Source organism: Elephas maximus, chromosome 2 (genome assembly GCF_024166365.1).
Source record: "Elephas maximus indicus isolate mEleMax1 chromosome 2, mEleMax1 primary haplotype, whole genome shotgun sequence".
NCBI classification, from domain to species: Eukaryota; Metazoa; Chordata; class Mammalia; order Proboscidea; family Elephantidae; genus Elephas; species Elephas maximus.
Window position 1 is genome coordinate 62,865,661 of NC_064820.1, and position 20,229 is coordinate 62,885,889.

The following is a 20,229-nucleotide window of genomic DNA, read 5'->3' on the forward strand; positions in this document are numbered from 1 at the left end:
GGGGTCACCAAGAGCTGGAGGCTGACTCAGTAGCAGCTAACAACAACAACATTTGGGTCAAGTCAAGAAGCCTTTCCAAAGTAGACACTCAATCCTTGACATGTGTTCTTCTTGGCTTTCCAGTGCTGTTTCCAGAATCAGACAACCCCTTCAGCCTCTTGTTGCCCTCGTCTCTTGCACAGCCAGCTGCCTGCTGCAGTCTGGCTTTTTCCCTACAAGGAGTGCACAGTGAGATGCTGCAGCAACTTCTGTTTCTCTAGCATCTGATTTCTACATTTTCGTTTCCTTTGTCTCCCTGTATATTTTAGAGCATACGTTTGCCAGATATAATTTTTTTTGTACTTATTGTTAAATGATGTTTGTCAACCAATGTGAGCAGTAGTTTGAGATTGAGGATCATTGCTTTGATCTTGAAACACCGTTGTAATTCACTAGGCATTTTCTCTCAATGAGGGTCAAAACAATCATAAAAATAAGAGCGTGCAGAGGACCTTGAAGGACCCAGTAAGCATAATTAAGTGATCATCATGATAGAATTTTAATTGCGTATTTCACCTTTGAATTCTCTTCCTTTTTTATATAGTGAAGGGTGGAGCGAGTGAATGAGGGCATATGGATTTGGAGTGATTTTGAAGGACAGATACCTTTATTTTGCCTCTTCCTGCAGGGATGAGATGAGTAAGGAACTACATACAGTGTCCTACTGAGCAATCCTATTGCATCTTAACAGACATGTTCTAGTGGGATTTGATGGACTGGCTTCGATTCTTTCCTCTCATTAACACAGTCAGTAATAATGATGCTATTTATAGCATTTTATGCTTTACATAGAACTTTTCTTATTTGCAGCTTGCAATTCAACTAAGTATTAGGCATAGATTTCATTTTGGAAATCAGGAAACTGAGGTTCAGAGAGGTTAGGTGATATTTCCAAAGCCACACAGCCTATGAGTCTCAGAACAGGGTAGGAACCCATGTGTTCTAACTTCAAATTCCATGTTCTTTTGTCCAAACATTTCTGCTTCTGAAAAAATGGAAGTGTCATTCGTTGAGCACCTAGTGTGTGGAAGAAATGTTTGTATTTGTGATTTTATTTAACCCTCACAAAAACCTCAAGTTAAGGAGACTGATAATATTATCTCTATTTTAGCTAGGAAATGAAAACCCAGAATGCTTAAGTTACTTGCCCAAGGTCATACAGCTGGTCCTGGGTCATAGATTATATTTTCTCTCTTCCATTCCATATATGGATCCTGATGTAGAAGGAGCAAGAATTTGTCCTGTTGTCCCCCCCGCTATTTGTTATAGTTTAAAGAAAGAGAAATGGAAATCATACTACCAGTTGCAGCACCTGAAGAATTTTTAGATGCCAAACAAAAGCCTCCTGCAGTACTTAAAGATAAATATTGTTTTAATCATTGCAGAGGAAAAGTGGTGAGCAATGCACAAAGAATAAACAGTGTTTTCATTTCCTGACCCAAGCCCATGGCTTTTCCCATCATCCTGACTGTGGCTGTGTCACTCCTCTGTTAACCACATCTTCTCAGCTCTTCAAAGCCTGCCCATCACTGGGGATCTGCACAACCCTACCTTTTCTGCAGCTTTTTCCAGCTTTAGTCTGTTCTTTCTCTGATTCCTCTACCACATATTGCACACATTGTATTATAAACACTTCATACACAGCCACGTTCTTGGATTGCTTTATTTGCCTGTTTACAGAGAATGTAAATTCCTTGATTTAGAGATTGCCTCTCATGGACACTTATTTTGTATTCTTCACAGTACGCAGCGCAATACTAGTCATATGAATTTTCAACGTGCAGTTGGTTTTTAATGGGAAGCTGAGAGAGAATACTGACTAGGTAAAACAATCTGATTTTTGCCTTACGTAAATTTTGAAGCCCAAAGCTAAATTTGACCTAGGCACTGAATTACTTGGACTAAGTTAAAAACTAGTTTCATTCTTGGTTAGGAAGCTCCAGAAAAAGAATATTCAGTTAATAGAGTATTTTTACTTCTTTTTGAAGACATTCTTGGGTTCTCTTGAGCTTGAAAACACAAGGCTAAACGAATGGGTGCTTTGATGAATATACTTACGTGAAAAGGACACAGATATCAGGAAACATGGGGAGGAATTGGGAAATGTGGTCAAATTCTGACATGAAGGGTATAAAAAGAGGAATGAATACATACAATGAATAAAAAGAGAAAGTTGGAAAGGAATATTGGGCCAGATGAAAAGAACCTAAGGAATTTGAACTTTATTTCTGGCCAATTAGAAGACATAGGATGGTTTTGAAAAGGGAATAAAGGTTCTAGTCCTACCATCATGGTAGTATACTACTACTTATGATAGTGAGGGTGGTGGGGTAGTCTCAAACTGCAATACCTCCAGGGCCAGGCAACCACATAAAGGAGAGAAGAGAGCCAGATGAGAATATAAAAGGGGCAGTTGCTACTCAGTTCCAGCCTTCTGTGGCCACACGGTAATGCAGGCATCATTTTTGCCATCTCCTTTAATTTTTTCAAAAGAAATTAGAAATCTGATTCTTTATATAAAAATTCCCAGATTTTAAAACATTGGCTGCAGAAATTTTAAACACTATGTTAATCAAACAGAACCCTTTTGTGATTGAGATAGCAGTCTGTGATCTTGACCTGCAGAAATAACACAATCTCTTTTCACCATGGATAAAAGAAGAAAGCTGACCAGAGAAAGAAGTGAATTGAGCAGGCAACCTAATGATCTAACTGGATAGGGACTGAGTAAGGCACAAGAACTCTGCTATTCTAATATTAAACTCAGACCACAACCATATATTTGCACCCAGCTCTGGTTTCATTTTAAAACTAGCAAGGTTTGCACTGCCGTTACTCACCTGACCTTTAGAACTTTTTCAAACCTTTTTTTTTCAACTTTTTAGAACTGAGAGTGGTGGTATGACAGGAATCTATAAATGATCTCAGAAGCTATGGGTGTATTTTGAAAATCCAGACCTGGTTTCAAATTTGAATTAAAGTGCAGAAGTTCTAGAGAACTTTTGAGTATGAAAAGAGACAAATTAATTAATCAAGTTGGTATGTAAGCATGAATTGATCATAAACTGAGGCATTCCTGGGCTAGCCAGGATGTACAATGACCGTATCTACCTGGCATCTAGTTGGAATTCCAAAATAAAAGAATAATAAAAATGGGCTAAAAAAAAGAAAAAAAAAAGGGAGAGGGAGAGAATGGCTGAACTTTTTTCCCCCAGAATTGTCAAAAGATAAGAACCCTAAAAATTAGGAAGTAAGATGACCCCCAGCAGCATATGTAAAAGAAATATATATGTAGACTCATCATGGTGAGACTGGAGAACACCAAAGATGAAAAGTTCTCAAAGGCAGTTTCAGAGAAAAGATGTTGTATGAAAGATGTTGGTGTGTGCTGAAAACAATGGAGTAATGCTATAAATAGCAGAGGGACTATAACTAGCATTGTGTAACTAGATAAACATTAATTATGAATGATGGTTAAATATACAGTCAGACATACAAAAGCAGAGAAGTTATATCCTGCCCCTGCTAGAATACTCCATAGCCTATTGTGCCTCATTCAATAGACAACCCTCCTGGATGTGAGTCCATGATAAGATGCCTCAAGTGCAGCTACTTGCTGGCGTGTTCACTGATCCACTGGAAACTCACATAACCTAGCCGTGCTAAGCAATGAGATATCAACCGCTGTACTGCATCCCCCTCCTCAATCCTGCTGTCTCTCTCCAGGTATCATATACTTCAGCATAAAGCACAGAGCAGCAGTTCCACTGCTTAAGCAGGCATCCGTCCAACCATCCTGGCACATGGCTTGTGGGAGTGGAAGCTCCCCATTCCTTTACAAGGAGAGTCCTGATTTGAGTCTTAGTTGCTAATTCTCACGCAACAGTAAAAGACCCACTCCATAGCCTGTTATCCTTCAAAACAGTGTATTTAATCTGATGCAGGCATTTCTATAAAGAAAAAGCATTTCTATAAAGAAAAACACCTACTAACCTTGACTAAAAGCTCTAAGCTGCCTGCATTTAAATATTTATGCCCCAGGTTTTTTAAGAAGTTGAGTATAATCAAAATCACCCTGGAAGAAGCATGTCAAAAAGATTAATTAAGAAGGAAGCAAAAAATGGCATCTTCCCCTGCCTCTGTGCTAAGCATTCTTGGAAAACAAGCTCTCAAATAAAATGAGTAAAGACTCCTTTACACAGCTTTGATTGCAAATTTTGCCAAGGTCTTAAAGAGAATTCATCTGAGTATTTAAATAGTATTTACTAAAAAGCATCTCCAACTTTCATGAGCGTAAGAATATAATTAATAGATATGCCAGGGTATCATTGACGATGGAGTCAAAGGCCCCCTATAACAGATCTATATATGGCTTTTTCTCTCTTCAGGAGAAGATGAATTGCCATGGTAACACTGCCATGAAATAATAGGTCAAGTTTTATCATTCTGCCTTGGGCTTATTTTATTAGGTTTTACTTAAAAGTGGATGCCATTGTAAAATGGAGGTTTTGGTATTTCAAAGCTAAACATCATGACAAGAAAGTCTAATCAATAAAATCTGCTGGCGTCAAGAGGATGGATAAAGGACAATAGGTAGGAAGAACATTTAATTTGATTGAAGAACTATTTAAAGGTAGGTTTTTTAGTACTGTCTTCTAAAATGTGGGCTTGTTTTACAAATGCTAGTATAGCTAAGTGTGTGTAAATGAATTCTAACTGACTGTTTGCACAAGATTAATAGTGAAAAGAGGTTTGTAAATTTTATTTTATTGGAGGATTAACTGCTCTAAGGCAAAAACATTCTTATTCTAGGTCAAAAATAAATAGGCAAAAAGAAAGCATAAAATATTTAAGCTTTCTGTTTTGCTTACTATTTTTATAAGAATGAATTCAATGCTGCTTTATGTCTATTTATGGAAATAAAGAAGTACAGCTTGGGGAAAAGTAATATCATGCAAAAGAAGTGATGTGTAATAATGAGCATTTTGGGTTTTTTGTGTGTGTGTGTGCATTTTTGGATGTTGTGTCTCAGTATACATGATGGCTTAAAAATTTTCTGTAACAGTATCTCAATCATTTCAGGATGAAATTCCAGCATGAAGTAATATATGATTTTTGTCACTTCAAACAATGTTATTCAGTCCTTCTAGCAGTCTTATGCATAAACAGATAAGAGAGATGGATTACCAAAGATCTAGTTTTTAAAATAACAACATATCAAGCCACCTTCTTCTTTTAACAGAATTAATTTTACATAAATAGGATATAAAAATACATTTTAGCATAACATCCTTCATGAATTCACACAGTAAGACTATGTTAGACTTCCCCGTAGGACTACCTTTAATTTTCTGTATTTTGTCTTCTGTAACATAATAAAGGGGTGTGTTAGTAACTGTGAAATTTATACTGTTTTTGTCATGATTATGAAGATTGCAAACTGGAGTCAGTCAGTATGAATTAAAGGACCTTACCACTTAGTGAATTCTCTTCCTTGAGATTTTTAATTGTTATGCTGTCTGGTTCTTTAAAAAACTGTATTTTCAACACTATACGTAACCTTTTGCACACATGTAGGAAATATAGCATTCTGGTTAATAAAATTCTTCTAGAATATTTAAATATACAAAACAGGCCTAGAACAGACAAAATAAATTTAATATATACATACACAGTCCCTGGGTGGTACAAACGGTTAATGTACTTGGCTGCTAACTGAAAGGTTGGCCGTTCAAGTCCACCCAGAAGTCCCTTGGAAGAGAGGCCTGACGATCTAATTTCAAAAAAAAATCAGCCATTGAAGACCCTATAGAGGAGCAGAGCTGGGAAAGATGGTGGCGTAAACAAACCATCTTTCCAACCCTCCCCACAAATACAACAAGGAAACTGCTGGGCTTTGAGAGACTCTGAATAGGGGAGCAGAGGAAAGCAACAAATCAACATATCAACAACAGGTTGCATGCAGTAGGAGAATCACTTCTCCCACCGTCCCTGCCCCTCCCCAAGCCACACAGGTCGTGGCTGCTATGAACTGGGATAGTACCTCGGGGTGGGGGTTGGGGGGGGGGGAAGCCTGCTTCCCTAACCACCACTGCTCCTGTCTGTACAAAGAGACAGGACGCCAAGTTTCTGCCCTAAAATCAACAAGGCAGACGCTCCATATAGGTCTGTTTGCTGTATGACGGCCTCTCCTCACCCAGACGCTGTCACCTGCAATCTTGCCGTGAATTCCTACAGAAGGGCCCTGCAATGGAGTCAGCTCTCACAGTCAGCTCTCTAGATGCTCCCTGTGCACTCCATAGCTCTGGCCTCTGAAACCAACAGGACAAAACTACCTGGGAGTCAATTAGGGTTAGTCTGCCGCCACTTCCAGTTACTGAGGACTGCTGACTGAGGCTGCTGCGTGTTGGGAAGCAGGAGTCTTGAGTGGAGGCTGCACTTACAACCAACAATCCACCAGGGAGACTCTGATAGCAACAAGGCAGACTTCCACGAGGATCTGACCAGAATGTGACACTTCCTTCTCCACCTGGTAATTGTTGGCTGTCAGGCTGTTGCTAACTGCTATAGAAGGCCCCCACAGTGGAGTCTACACCCATATCAGAACTTTACTTGCCTTCCTATGCACTCCATAGCTCAGGCCTCTGAAACCAACAGGACAGATATCTCAGGGAATCAACTGTGTCTGTTTGCTCACCCTTAAAGATGTTACTGAGGACTGCTGACTGAAGCTGTGTGTGCTAGGAAGTAGGCATCTTGAATGGAGGCTACACCCACAGCCAGCATATTTCAGCATAGTACTGGGCTCTGATAGCAACAAGGTAGACTTCCCTAGAGATCCATTCAGAGTGTGACTACCCCACCCCAATTGGTAACTGTTGGCTGCTGGACTGATACGAACTCCTACAGAAGATTCCCTTCAGTGGAGTCAGGAGGTGGGTCATCTAAGCAGAGACTGCTCCCCCAACCACCACAGGGTTCACTGGGGCTCTGCAACCAATAAGACATAGCTTTTGTCAGTCCTTCTGGGAAGTGCCAGCCTCTCCTCCTCCTGAAACGAAGCAAATCTGCCTGTGTTTGCCCTGACTGCCAGCTCAGATATAAGCAGCCCCCACAGAGCAGGTAAGGAAACCAGAGACAAAACTGGAGGGCAACACCTATCCCCGAAGAGGGCTTGCTGGGTGTGGGTTTTCTGACTAAAAATGTGATTGCAGAAACACAGAAGGGAAGGGAGTAACATCCAGAGAAGGGACTGCACTACCTGGGGGACAGATTGATTAGTACACAGTATCTCACCTGAGTGGCAGTTCCCTCTTGTGGACAAAGTGACCGCAGCATGTTCTCTGGTCTGTTTGGGAGAGACTGAAAGTTGAAAAATGAGATCTGAAACTTTTGAATCCCAATTAAACCAAGGAGGGAGAAGGAGCTATGACAGAGAGAGAGGAACTGGTAAGCAAAGGCCAAAGGCTCTGCCCACCTTAGAGTTTCTTACAGAAAGTAGTGTGGCAAAAACATCAAATACAGGGAAAACCAAGAAAGTTAACACCCTCAAAAATCCCAGTGCCCCAACAAAAGATCACGAGACATACAAAGTTCAGAGAAACAATGACCCATCCAAATGAACAAGACAAAGGGAGTGAAAGCACATATAGCGATGACCAAATAATGAAAAAAAAAAAAAAAAGGAAGAATATAATGCAGCAACATTAAGGGAAAACATAGACAAAAGCTAAAAGAAATAAGGAAAATAATGCCAGAACAAAACGAGGATCTAAAAAAAAAAGATATTGCAACTGAAAGGGACATTAACTGAAGTGAGAAACACAATAGAAGTATTTACCAACAGATTTAATCAGGTGGAAAAAAGAATCAGTGAACCAGAGGATGTTGTTGTTATTGTTGTTAGGTGCTGTTGAGTCGGTTCAGACTCATAGCGACCCTATGCACAACAGAATGAAACATTGCTGGGTCCTGCGCCATCCTTACAATCGTTGTTATGCTTGAGCCCATTGTTACAGCCACTGTGCCAATCCACCTCATTGAGGGTCTTTCTCTTTTCCGCTGACCCTGTACTTTAGCAAGCATGATGTCATTCTCCAGGGACTGATCCCTCCTGACAACATGTCCAAAGTATGTAAGACACTTCTAAGGAACATTCTAGTTGTACTTCTTCCAAGACAGATTGTTCTTTTGGCAGTCCATGGTATATTCAATATTCTTCGACAACACCACAATTTGAAGGCGTCAATTTTTCTTCAGTCTTCCTTATTCATTTTCTAGCTTTCACATGCATGTGATGCAATTGAAAATACCATGGCTTGGGTCAGGTGCACTGTAGTCTTCAAGATGACAGCTTTACTTTTCAACACTTTAAAGAGGTCCTTTACAGCAGATTTGCCTAATGCAATGCGTCTTTTGATTTCTTGACTGCTGCTTCCATGGGTGTTGATTGTGGATCCAAGTAAAATGAAATCCTTGACAACTTCAATTGAACTAGAGGATAAAAAAAAAATAAGCGAGTAAAATTACAGGCACTGAAGAGCAATAAGAACAGAGGCTCATGAAGGCTGAGCTCAGTTTAATGGAATTGTGGGACAGCAACAAAAGACCTAATAAATACATCGTAGGAATTCTGGAAGGAGGTAAGAGAGAGGGAGAGACATAAAGAATATTTGAAGAAATAATAACAGAAAATTTCCCCAATCTAATGAAGGACATGAATCTACAAATCTAGGAAGTTCAAAGAACCCCAAGCGGGATAAACCCAAAGAGATCTACTCCAAGTCACATCATAGTTAACCCAGTGCCCAGTGCTGTCGACATCATAATTAGGCTCCCAAAAATTAAAGAGAGAATCCTGAAATCAGTGAGAGAGAAGCAAACAGCCACATACAAAGGATCTCCAATAAGATTAAATGCCAATTTTTCCTCAGAAACATTGGAGGCCAGAAGGCAATGAAGTGATATATTTAAAGTTGTACACCTGTAAAAAGTTGAATTGGCAAAAGTGTGATGGATGTATTTACAACAAAGCCAAAAAAAAAAAAAGGAGTAGCTGCTGGGGCTGATAATGTACAAACACACACCTCATGGAATTTGGTTCCTTGGTTTAGAGGTTTAAGGTCATGGTTTCATGGGACATCCCAGTTAATCGGGCTAATAAAAACATAGTTAGTGCTTCTGTTCTATCTCCTAGTTCATTGCCTAGTACCTGGACTCTTAAAAGCTTGCAAGTGGCCAGCCAGGGCGCAGCAATTGGTCTCTGTTCACTGGACAACAGAGAGAGAAGGACGGTCAGAAATAGGAGGAAGATATGTAATGAGTGGCTAATTGCCTCCATGAACAACTACCTCCTTTGCCATGAGACCAGAAGAACTGAATGGTGCCTTGCTACCATTACTGAACATTTTGATCGAAGATTCATAGAAAAATCCTGATCAAAAAGGGGAAAATGCAGAACAGAATTTCAAATTCTTATGGACTCCAAACTTTCTGGAGCCATGGAGGTTGGATGAACCCCTGAAACTATTGCCTTGAGATAATCTTTAAAAAATTTAAGCTGAAAATATCCCCTGAAGTCATCTTAAAACCAAACAGTAGTTTAGCTTAACTGGTAAAAAAGGTCTGCTTGGAGGATTTTGCTCTTTTAAGAACTATTTTTAAAAAACCCAGTGCCTTTTTGTAAGGGATCAAATTAACAACAGTAGCTTGAAAGATTAGATAGGACCCTTAAGGGGCAGTGAGTTTATTTCAGTGAGGGAGGAATAATTTAGAAAAGGAGGATGAGGATGGTTGCACAATTCATAGAATATAATTGATGTCATTAAATTGTACATATATAAATTGTTGATTTGGTGTATCTTTTGCTGTGTATATTCTCAACAACAAAAGCAAAATTTAAAAAATTTAGGAAGACAGGAAAGCCCCGTGGAGCACGGTTTACTCCAACACACATGGGGTTGCCGTGAATCAGAACTGGCTGGATGACAACTGGTGATGATTATGATGATAGTGAACTTGTAGTAGATATTCGCTAAATGTTTATTGACTCCATAAAGGAATTGATCAATCACTTTTAAAATTAAGCTATATTGAACATAGTTTAATCTTCCTTTGGTGATTTAAAATAATCCCTTCAAAAAACGCTTAATAAACAGTAGATAAATGGTAACTTTGGTGAAGGGTAAGACAGCACACAATACTGGGGAAGCCGGCACAGCCTGTGTGAGGCAGGGCCATTGTAGCTCCATAGACACACTCAAACTCCCTGAGAGACCGAATTGCTCGGCTGAGGGCTGTGGGGACCATGGTTTCAGTGAACACCTAGCTCAATTGGTGCAACAGAGTTTATAAAGAAAATGTTCTACATTCTACTTTGGTGAGTAGTGTCTGGGGTCTTAAAAACCTGTGAGTGGCCATCTTGGACACTCTACTGGTCTCGCCGCTTCGGGAGCAAGGAAGAATAAAGAAAACTAAAGACACAAGGGAAAAATTAGTCCAAAGGACTAATGGACCACATCTACCACAGCTTCCACCAAACTGAGTCCAGTACAACCAGGTGGTGCCCGACTACCACCACTGACTGCTCTGACAGAAATCACAATACAAGGTCCCGGACAGAGTTGGAGAAAAATGTAGAACAAAATTCTAACTCAAAAAGAAAGAGCAGATTTGCTGACCTGACAGAGACTGGAGAAACCCTGAGAGTATGGGCCCTGGACACCCTTTCAGCTCAGTAATGAGGCCACTCCTGAGGTTCACCTTTCAGCCAAAGTTTAGACAGGCCCATGGAACAAAACAAGACTAATGAGGTGTACCAGCCCTGGGGTGGGGACTGGAAAGTAGGAGGGAACAGAAAAGCTGGTAATAGGGAACCCAGGATTGAGAAGGGAGAGTGTTGACATGTCATGGGATTGTTATCCAATGTCATACAACAATGTGTGTACTAACTGTTTGATGAGAAACTAGTTTGTTCTATAAACCTTCATCTGTAAAAAGAATAGTTCAGTAAAAATAAATAAAATAAAATAATCCCTTCAGGTAAAATGTAGCAAGGCACAGGTTAAGAGATCTTCACTTGCTTGAATGCCAAATGACTGAGCTGTTATCCCATTTCACCTCTTTGTGTTCCTCTGGAAGCTCACTAGCTAATGTGTATTTTATGTCTTGTGTTGCAGTGTTCCTAGTCCCCATTTATACTGACTTTCCCTGTAGACTATTGCATAGCCTTCAACTTATTTCTGTAAGTTTAATTAAATTGCCTTTGTTGATTGATTAACACCAGTGTGTTCTCTCCATCTATAAAATTACTTAGTTCATCATGTATAAGGATTGTCCATCCTACTATCTATTTTTCTCTGTCTAGACATTCAATAAATGTATTTTGATTGTGTTGATATTGAGTTCTGTTTCTTTACTAATGGTTGGTTCCATTTAATTCAATTCAATACAGCGAGAAGTACCCGCCACAACAAAGAGCAAATTATAATACAACTCATACCTTGCAAATAAAAGCTATTTCCTCACTCCTAAAACTACATATTATTATCTCTGTTTGGCCTCCGGAGGATTTGAGAAGGCAGCACATACACAATTGAAAAAATAAAATGTTTCATTGGGGAAAATCTTTAAAAATATATAAAAACAAAGACAAAATGCCAAAATTCAAACTGACAAAAGCTATTCTTCTCTTGACAGTTAATGAAGTATTTGTTAATCAAACCTATCATTAAAGTCAATTTTTGTTCTTAAAAATACTACTGGAAAGTCAAAATATTTGACCCAAGTAAAATGATTTTAGTATTCTTAGAAAAGGGGAAAATGAAATCACTCCTGGAAGAAAGTTTTTATTTTTTTCAGGTGTTTCTCCTTCATTTTCTTGGTAAGAGATTTCCGGTTGTGTTCTTCAATCACTAGAAGACTACATTTATAGGAAATCAGCAGGTATTGCAGTTACTAGAGTCAGTAGGGGCTAGGAGGAACTCAAAGCCAGGTTTAGAGCTGGTTTCCTGAACAAGCTGAGAAAAGGTACCATTTTAGTCCCTTACTTTCGGAGATTGCTCACATTTAATTACATTAGTGGTACTTGGCATTATAAAATGGTCTTTTTTTTTTTTTTTTTTAAATATAACCTTCGGTCGTCATTAGTGAATGTAAAATATAATGAAGTGTTTTTCTGAGCTCTTTTTCTTCCGGATATCATGGAAGAAAATGCTAATGAGTTTATAATCCTGAAATTGTCTTAATTATCCAGAATCAATGCACAGCCAACTTGGAGTATGTTTATTAGTTTAGTTTTATTCTTTATATTTTCTTTACATACGGAGGGAAAAGAAATTCCCTCTGTGTTTTTTGCTACATTTTACTCATCTGGTGTGGTTTCTTATTCTTCTTAAAAGCTTTTAGGTAACAAGTACCTCCAATTAGATTGTGTTTCTGGGATTAAATCCATATAGTGTTGAAGATCCTGCCCCTTGCTGTGACTTGAATGCTACTGGGTGGCATGAACAGTTAACCACTCAATTACTAGCCAAAAGGTTTACAGTTCAAACCTACCCAGAAGGTCCTTGGGAGACAGGCCTGGTGATCTATTACCAAAAGATCACAGACTTCGAAATCCTATGAAGCAGTTCTACTCTGCACACATGTGCTTGCCATGAATTGGAATCAACTCAAAGGCAACTAACAACAACAACAACACTGCATATAACATTTTCTGTTTTATTTTTTCTTGAAAGCTGTTTTTTTTCCCCTCCCCTTTTTTTAAATTTTGATATGCAGTGGTTATACAACCCTGTAGTTGCTAGCAGTTTCCTGTAACATTTCAATCATAATATAATTGGGCCTTGATTTCAGCTCTCTCAGAGATTTAATACACCTACAATGTGAAATTAATATATTTCATAACGGTAGAGCTAGTTTCTTTACTGTCAAAATGAAATTAACATCTTAAGAAAAAGGGATGCTGTTCCTGGAAGAGGTCAAGAAGAAAGAGGTAAAGTATCATTTTTAATGTCTGTGTTGAAGACATGCTTGACAGGAAGGGTCCAAGTCACCTTTTAGCAGTGTCCTGGCTATATTGGCTGTTTTCCCCTACTGAGAAGTTGGGGAAAAGATGCTTATTGTATAGAGAAGGTAGCAGGTATTGGGTCCCCAACCTGTAAGAATGTTAATCAATTCCAAGAAGACATTTTGCCAAGAGAAAAGTCATTTAAAGTTTCTTCAAAATGGCGGGGGGCGGTGGTGGGGTGGGGATACAGGTAGATAGATGATAGACAGACAGACAGATAGGGAGAGACAGACAGAGCGTTCTGGAAAATAGGAACGTAAGTCAATCAAATGTCGAAAAGTTTAAAAATAGGCTGATTTTTTCAAGGGGATCTGCTCCCCAGAGACCTAAAACACATTACAAAATCTCTGATTATACTTTTTTAAATGTAGTCTTTGGGAATTTGGTTCTGGCATTTTATCCATGTTCTTTATCTCTCTTCTTTGTTTCACAGTAGGATACACTGTTAACTGAGTTAAATGTAGTGGGTATCCAAGAGTATTCACTATTAAGCTCAAGATTGGCTTCTTTTTTAAAAAATATTTATCCCAGTTATATACAGTTTCTAAGGTCTGTGTTTATCTCTAGTATCTACAGTTTCATTTTTAATATTTATAAAATAGTAAGCAAAGTACAATAAAATATTCAAATACTTGCCAGGTAAATTCTGTTATACAGGTATGCAACTCTGCTGCAAAACGAGAGATGATTCCACCCCATTTGCATTTCTGTTATTACTGTTGGGATTGAATTCTTTTACAAGTTAACTTACCATTTATGTGCCCATTTATAAATACTTTTTAATTAGAATATTTAACATTCACTTAATGATTTCTAACATCACTTAACATATTAAAGATATTAACTTTTGATCTCTCTGTACAATGCAAAAATACTTCCCAGTTGGTCGTTTGGTTTGATGTCATTTCAATTTTATTCATAGCATTTTTTTCTATATTCAAGAAATTGCCAAAATTTTATATTTTGAGATCTATACTTTCTTTCCTTTTTGTTTCCTGCCATTAGTATTATGTTCTAAAAGATCCTCCCCACCTGTTTTGCTTTATTTCTGCTATTTTAGGTACCATAATCTGTTCTCATCCTACCTTTGAAGCCTCATTTCTTCATACTACCTAATAAACACCTTCTCCCTGCTGCAAGAGTAGAATGTAATTCTTGCTAGCTTTGTGAAAAGTCACAACCTTAGCTAGTTTCCTAGTTCCGTTTCACGTCCTATTTTCTTCCAGAATCATTCACCGATTTCCCCAGCTTTCTTTCATCACCCCTCTCTGAGTTTTTAGGAGGCAAATAGGATATACCACACAGAATTGTAAGCAATCTTGAGTTCTCGTTGTTGATCTGTGGTGGAGTGAAACATCCAAACAGGAGGACACCTGTGGGTGAAGAACATTATATTCAGTGTGATCCTATCTCAGTTGTGATATCCACAAGATGCTAATTTTATTCTCATAGTAAAGGATCCAGTTCTGTATCATTCAATACATTAACATTCACTTTAGAACAAAAGAACTCTTGCCCTTGAGTAGACTTTGACTCAGGTCAACTTTGTGTTCCACAGTACTTTCACTGGCTGATTTCTCAGAAGTTGATCTCCAGGCCTTTCTTCCAAGGCACTTCTAGGTGGACTCAATCCTCCAGCCTTTCATTAGCAAGCAAGCCAAGTGTGTTAACTGTTTTCTCCACCCAGGGACTCTCTTTTTTATAGTTAAGCCATTTGCCAAGAACTGATTCCGGCTCAAGGAGATGCCATGTATGCCAGAGTAGAACTGTGCTCCATAGGGCTTTCAGTGGCTGATTTTTCAGAAGTGTGTCACCAAGCCTTTTTTCCGAGGCACCTCTGAGGGGATACAAACCACCAACCTTTCAGTTAGCAGTGAGCACACTAACCTGTACCACCAGTGACTCTTTCTATAGTCAGATGCTACTTAATAGGAGTGAACGTAAGTATAAAGTATTTGCGCTAGATCTTTGCCAAAAAAAGAATTTTTCAGAATATTGCAGAGCCACCCTATGAAAATCATTAGGAAAAACAAGACTAAAAAATATAAAAGAAATATGTAGTTATATTTTGCAAATACATTTTAGAATTTGTGCTATGGATTTTCAGAATCATGTATCACTCTGCAAAAGATGTTTTGCCTTATTTTTGAGAAATTATTACTGTTGTTATTTTTTAGGACACAGCAGGCCAGGAAAGATACAGGACTATCACCACAGCCTATTATCGTGGGGCCATGGGCTTTATTTTAATGTATGACATCACAAATGAAGAATCCTTCAATGCAGTACAGGATTGGTAAGTAAGAACAAATACTTCCATTACTAATAATGATCATTTTCATTCAACTCTTTCTTCTTCCCTAAAGCAATTACCATATTGCAGCACAACATATATTTTTATTATACTCTACAGTCCTGTTTGTCATTTATAAAACAAACAAATCAAGTTATGCTTGGAACCATTATGTAATGATTGATGACAAATCGTTTTGGTGTTTTTTTTCTACATTTTTTCAGTTCTAATGCTTTGCATTCTGTCATCCTTAGTTCCATGGAGAGTAGTACCTTGCTTTTGATTTTTTTTTTTTAAATGCAAATGATGAATGGTTTGAAAATTTACTAGTCTAGAACGGACATCAACAAACTACAGCCTGTGGGCCAAATCCGACCTGCAGGCCAAATTCAGCCCACTACCAGTTTTTATAAATAAAGTTTTATTAGAACACAGGTGGGTTCTTTTGTTTATTGTCTACATTGCTGACACCCTACAGTGGCAGAAATGAGTCATTGCAACAGAGACCATACGGCCTGCAAGGCCCAAAATATTTACTATCTGACCCTTTACAGAAAGTTTGTTGGCTCCTGGTCTAAAAGAGTTGCTAAATAGGTTCTTCAAAATGAAAAACTTCAAAGGAGTGGGATGAAGGAAAAGATAAAACCAAAACCCTTCCTGACTCATGCTACGTGAGACCATCTGAAGATAAATCTGTACATTATCAGTGTGACTGCAGGGGACAGATCACTACAACTTTCTGATGACTGCAGCTTTCTTCCTCCTTCCCCATCAGTGACTTGGGAAGAGACAGTGGAGATTTGACGGTAATGAAGTAAAGCGGTGAGGCTGAAGTGGGCTGTTTTTCTGTAGAATGTCCTAGAGTCTAACTACAGCTTTGTGTGACATTAGGAGGAAAACGAAATCCCACTCATGTGGATGGAAAATAGTGACGAGTACTGAACACACACCACATTTTAACTCCAAATACTGAAACAGGCAGTCACCCCTCGTCTGTGTAAGGGAAAATTAGAACACCCAGGTGAAGCACAGATCATTCTTTTTTTTTTTTTTTTAATCTGTTTTCCATGATAGTATTATCCAAAATGATTTTTTGTTACATGTCTATCACCTTACTGAGGGGCAGATGCTATAGAAACTTCAATTAGCTTTAGATTCTTTTTCATTTTAATTGTTCATCTGGGAAGACACCTACATTTTCCTCATATATACACACATACACACGATGCAAGAAATACTGTTTACGATAGTAACTCCAAAGGGAAATATGTAGTTATAAACTGAAAAGATTTAGGGCCTATATGGAAAAAAAAACACAAAACTATCTTTCATTGAAGGACATAAAAGGAGGTTTAAGTACCCTTCTCTTTAGAAGATGCAATATTATCAAAATGTCAGTTCTTAGCAATTTGTAAATTCAAGAATCCCAATACCAGAAGGTTTGATAGAAATAGAGTGAAATAGAGTCCAGAAACAGACACAAATGCATATGAAGATTTAATTTTTGATAAAAGTGGATTTCAAATTAGTGACAAAAAAAAGTTTTTTCAGTTAATAGTGTTGTGATAGCTAGCTAATTGTCACACATAGCTTCGACACATGTGTTGGCCAGTAAAATGGTAATTTTAACCTTCACCATTTCAGGAAATAATGGGACCCAGTGTTCCTAGGCAGGACATGTTCATGAATGAGGTTCCAGACTTTCAGGGTGTCAAATGCTCTTTGTACCCGTAGTTCTTCTTGCCCTGCTACTTCAATTAATTGACTAATGAGATTACACTGAAGAATGCACTGAGCTCATTAAAATCAAATGGCAACAACGCCAGGACCCATGCTGTCAGTATCCCTGAGTCTAGCTTCAAAAGTCATTGGAAAAGTTCGGCTTTCTTGTGCCTTCCTCCACGCCTTTCCTCTATAACCCCGTCAGTCTGGCTTCCACCCCACCAATGCTTCCTCACATGTCAACAGGACCACCTCCTCTTTCTCAGTCTTCTTCCTCCTCCTCAAATCCTGTAACTATTTGACTTTATCTGCTCTTCCTTTTGAAGCTCTATTTTATGTCTCCTGAAAGGCTACATTTTCCAGATTATTTTTTTCTCTTTCTGACAGTTCCTCTTTCTCCATTCTAGATCTCACTACCCTCTCCCCGCGACCACCACTACCCACCAAAAGCAACTGTGCCCCTGTGACTTTTTTTCGTGGGCTTATTCTTTGTTTCCTTGGCAATTGTATCCTCTTATACAGCTTCATTTATCACTTATATCCAGATGGCTACCAAATTTAAATTTTTGGCCCCCAATCTGTCTTCTAAACTGCCGTGTTGCCTTTCCAAGTACCCAAAATATTTCTCCACCTGGACACCCTACTCACACTTCAGAATCAATTATCATCACCAGAAGCTGCTTACCACCCTAGCATCATTATTTCTGTTCATTGAAGCCTCATTGCTGTACATCACCCAGGGTCCACCCCAAGTCCAGTGCTAACTTCCAGCATGCCAATCTGGGTCCTGATCTTGCATATTAGTTTTTTTCTGAATATCCTGTGAATCTGTTCCTTCCTTTCCATGCCTTCTGTGGCCATCCTTGTTCAGTTTATGATCTTTTGCCTCTGCCCTCACTGTAATCTTTCAACTAATTTTTATCCCTGTAGACCTCTTCCTGTCCCATTCTATCCTACCCACCGATGCCATAAGAATCTTCCAAAAGAACATGACTCTAAGGATCACAGAACACCCTGACTCAAAAGCCTCCCATGACTCACCATTGCCTCCTGAATTAATTAAAATTTACTCAGCTTGAGTTTTAGACACACCACATTATGGCCCCACTACATCTTTTGAAGCTTATCTCCCTTGCCATTCTAGAATGAAACTGGACTATTCACTGTTTCTAGAACCCAGCCTATATTTTTCAAATTTTGTTTTTTGTTTCTTTTGTGGTTCCCTCTGCTTTGCATATCTTCTTTCACAACTTTCTACACACCCCTCAACTGTATAGATCTGTCAAAAACCTACAAAGTCCAGCTTATAAACTAATTCTTGCTGATTTTTTCATCCTCAATTGGCTTAGTAGGTTCTTTTATTCATTCAACAAATATTTTTGAACACCTATTTTTTTTTTACTCTTTGAGAGTAAATTTTCTAGACATTGTGTTTAGTACCTGTTCCAGCATTTACTATCTCAGTTAATGAATCCACTAACACTCGGTTATCTGACATAGAAATCTGAGAATTATGTTTGATTTCTCCCTCTTTACCCATCACATCTCATTGACTATCAAGTCCAACCATTTTGACTTTCTAATTGTCTCTCAAATCTATTCCTGTCCTTTGTCCCTATTGCCACTGCCTTAATCTAGACTGTCATTAGCTCACTTCCATTTTAGGAACCTTCTATCTTGTCTTCTTATGTTCAGGTCTCATTCTTTCCAGATCATCCATCATACTGCCATCAGAGCTATCTTTCAAAATAAACTTGAACATGACTCTCACGTTAAAAATAAAACCTTTAATAACATCTTATTACCATAGAATCTTATTACCATCGAATGTTATTAAAGGTTTTATTTTTAACGTGAGAGTCATGTATTACCTACAGTAATGATTTGAGAGCACACCTGAATCACCTGTGGAGCATTAACAATGTGTAGATGCCCAAACCCCACTCTGGACCTGCTAAATCAAAATCTCCAGTGATAAATTTGGACATAACATGTATTTGTTTTATTTTTATTTTTTATTGTACTTTAGATGAAGGTTTCCAGAACAAACTAGTTTCTCATTAAACAATTAATACACATTGTTTTGTGATGTTGGTTGCCATCCTACAACTTGTTGACACTCTCCCCTTCTCGATCTTTGGTTCCCCATTACCAGCTTTCCTATCCCCTCCTGCCTTCTCATCCTTGCCCCTGGGCTGGTGTGCTCATTTAGCTTCATTTTGTTTTATGGGCCTATCTAATCTTTGGCTGAAGGGTGAACCTCAGGAGTGACTTCATTACTGAGATATAAGGGTGTCCAGGGGCCATACTCTCAGGGTTTCTCCAGTCTCTGTCAGACCAGTAAGTCTGATCTGTGTGTGTGTGTGTGTGTGTGTGTGTGGTCTGTGTGTGTGTGAGTTAGAATTTTGTTCTACATTTTTCTCCAGCTCTGTCAAGGACTCTCTATTGTGAGCCTTGTCAGAGCAGTTGGTAATAGTAGCCAGGCACCATTGAGTTGTGCTGGACTCCGTGTGAAGGAGGCTACGGTACTTGTGGTCCATTAGTCTTTTGGACTAATCTTTCCCTTGTGTGTTTAGTTTTCTTCATTCTCCTGTGCTCCAGATGGGGTGAGACCAGTGGAGTATCTTAGATGGCTGCTCACAAGCTTTTAATATCCTAGACACTACTCGCCAAAGTAGAATATAGAACATTTTCTTTATAAACTGTTAGGGACATATGTATATTTGAAAGCTCAAATATACAAAGGAATCTGAAGCCTGTTTCTGGTTCAGACTGCTGATTTAGAATGAAATCCAAATTCTCTAATACGGTGGACATTATAGCCTCCATATATCTTTTCACTAATATCATCTCGTACCATTTTCTTCCATGTTTCATTCAGACATAATTTTTCCCAATTTATAAAATTTCTGACCTTTTGATACCTCTGCCTAGAACACCTTCCTGTTATCTGCATAAATTCACTCTTCAAGCCCAATTCAAATGTCAACTCTTCCATGGAACTTTTTGAGACATCTCTACCCTTCTCCTACCCACCCCAATCTCTCATCTCTACATCCATCCTGCCATAAAGAACATAATGGACTATCTTAGGCTGGGTTCTCTA

At 38.6% G+C, this 20,229-nt stretch overlaps 1 protein-coding gene across 2 annotated transcripts in view; it reads left to right on the forward strand.

Moving 5' to 3' along the window:
- Positions 1 to 20,229, forward strand: part of RAB3C (RAB3C, member RAS oncogene family) — a 308,656-nt gene that overhangs the window by 137,253 nt on the left and 151,174 nt on the right. For both annotated transcript variants that reach the window (XM_049864094.1, XM_049864085.1), the window contains exon 3: positions 15,286 to 15,404. In XM_049864094.1, coding sequence (XP_049720051.1) covers positions 15,286 to 15,404 — 119 coding nt within the window. The remainder of the gene's footprint in view (positions 1 to 15,285; positions 15,405 to 20,229) is intronic.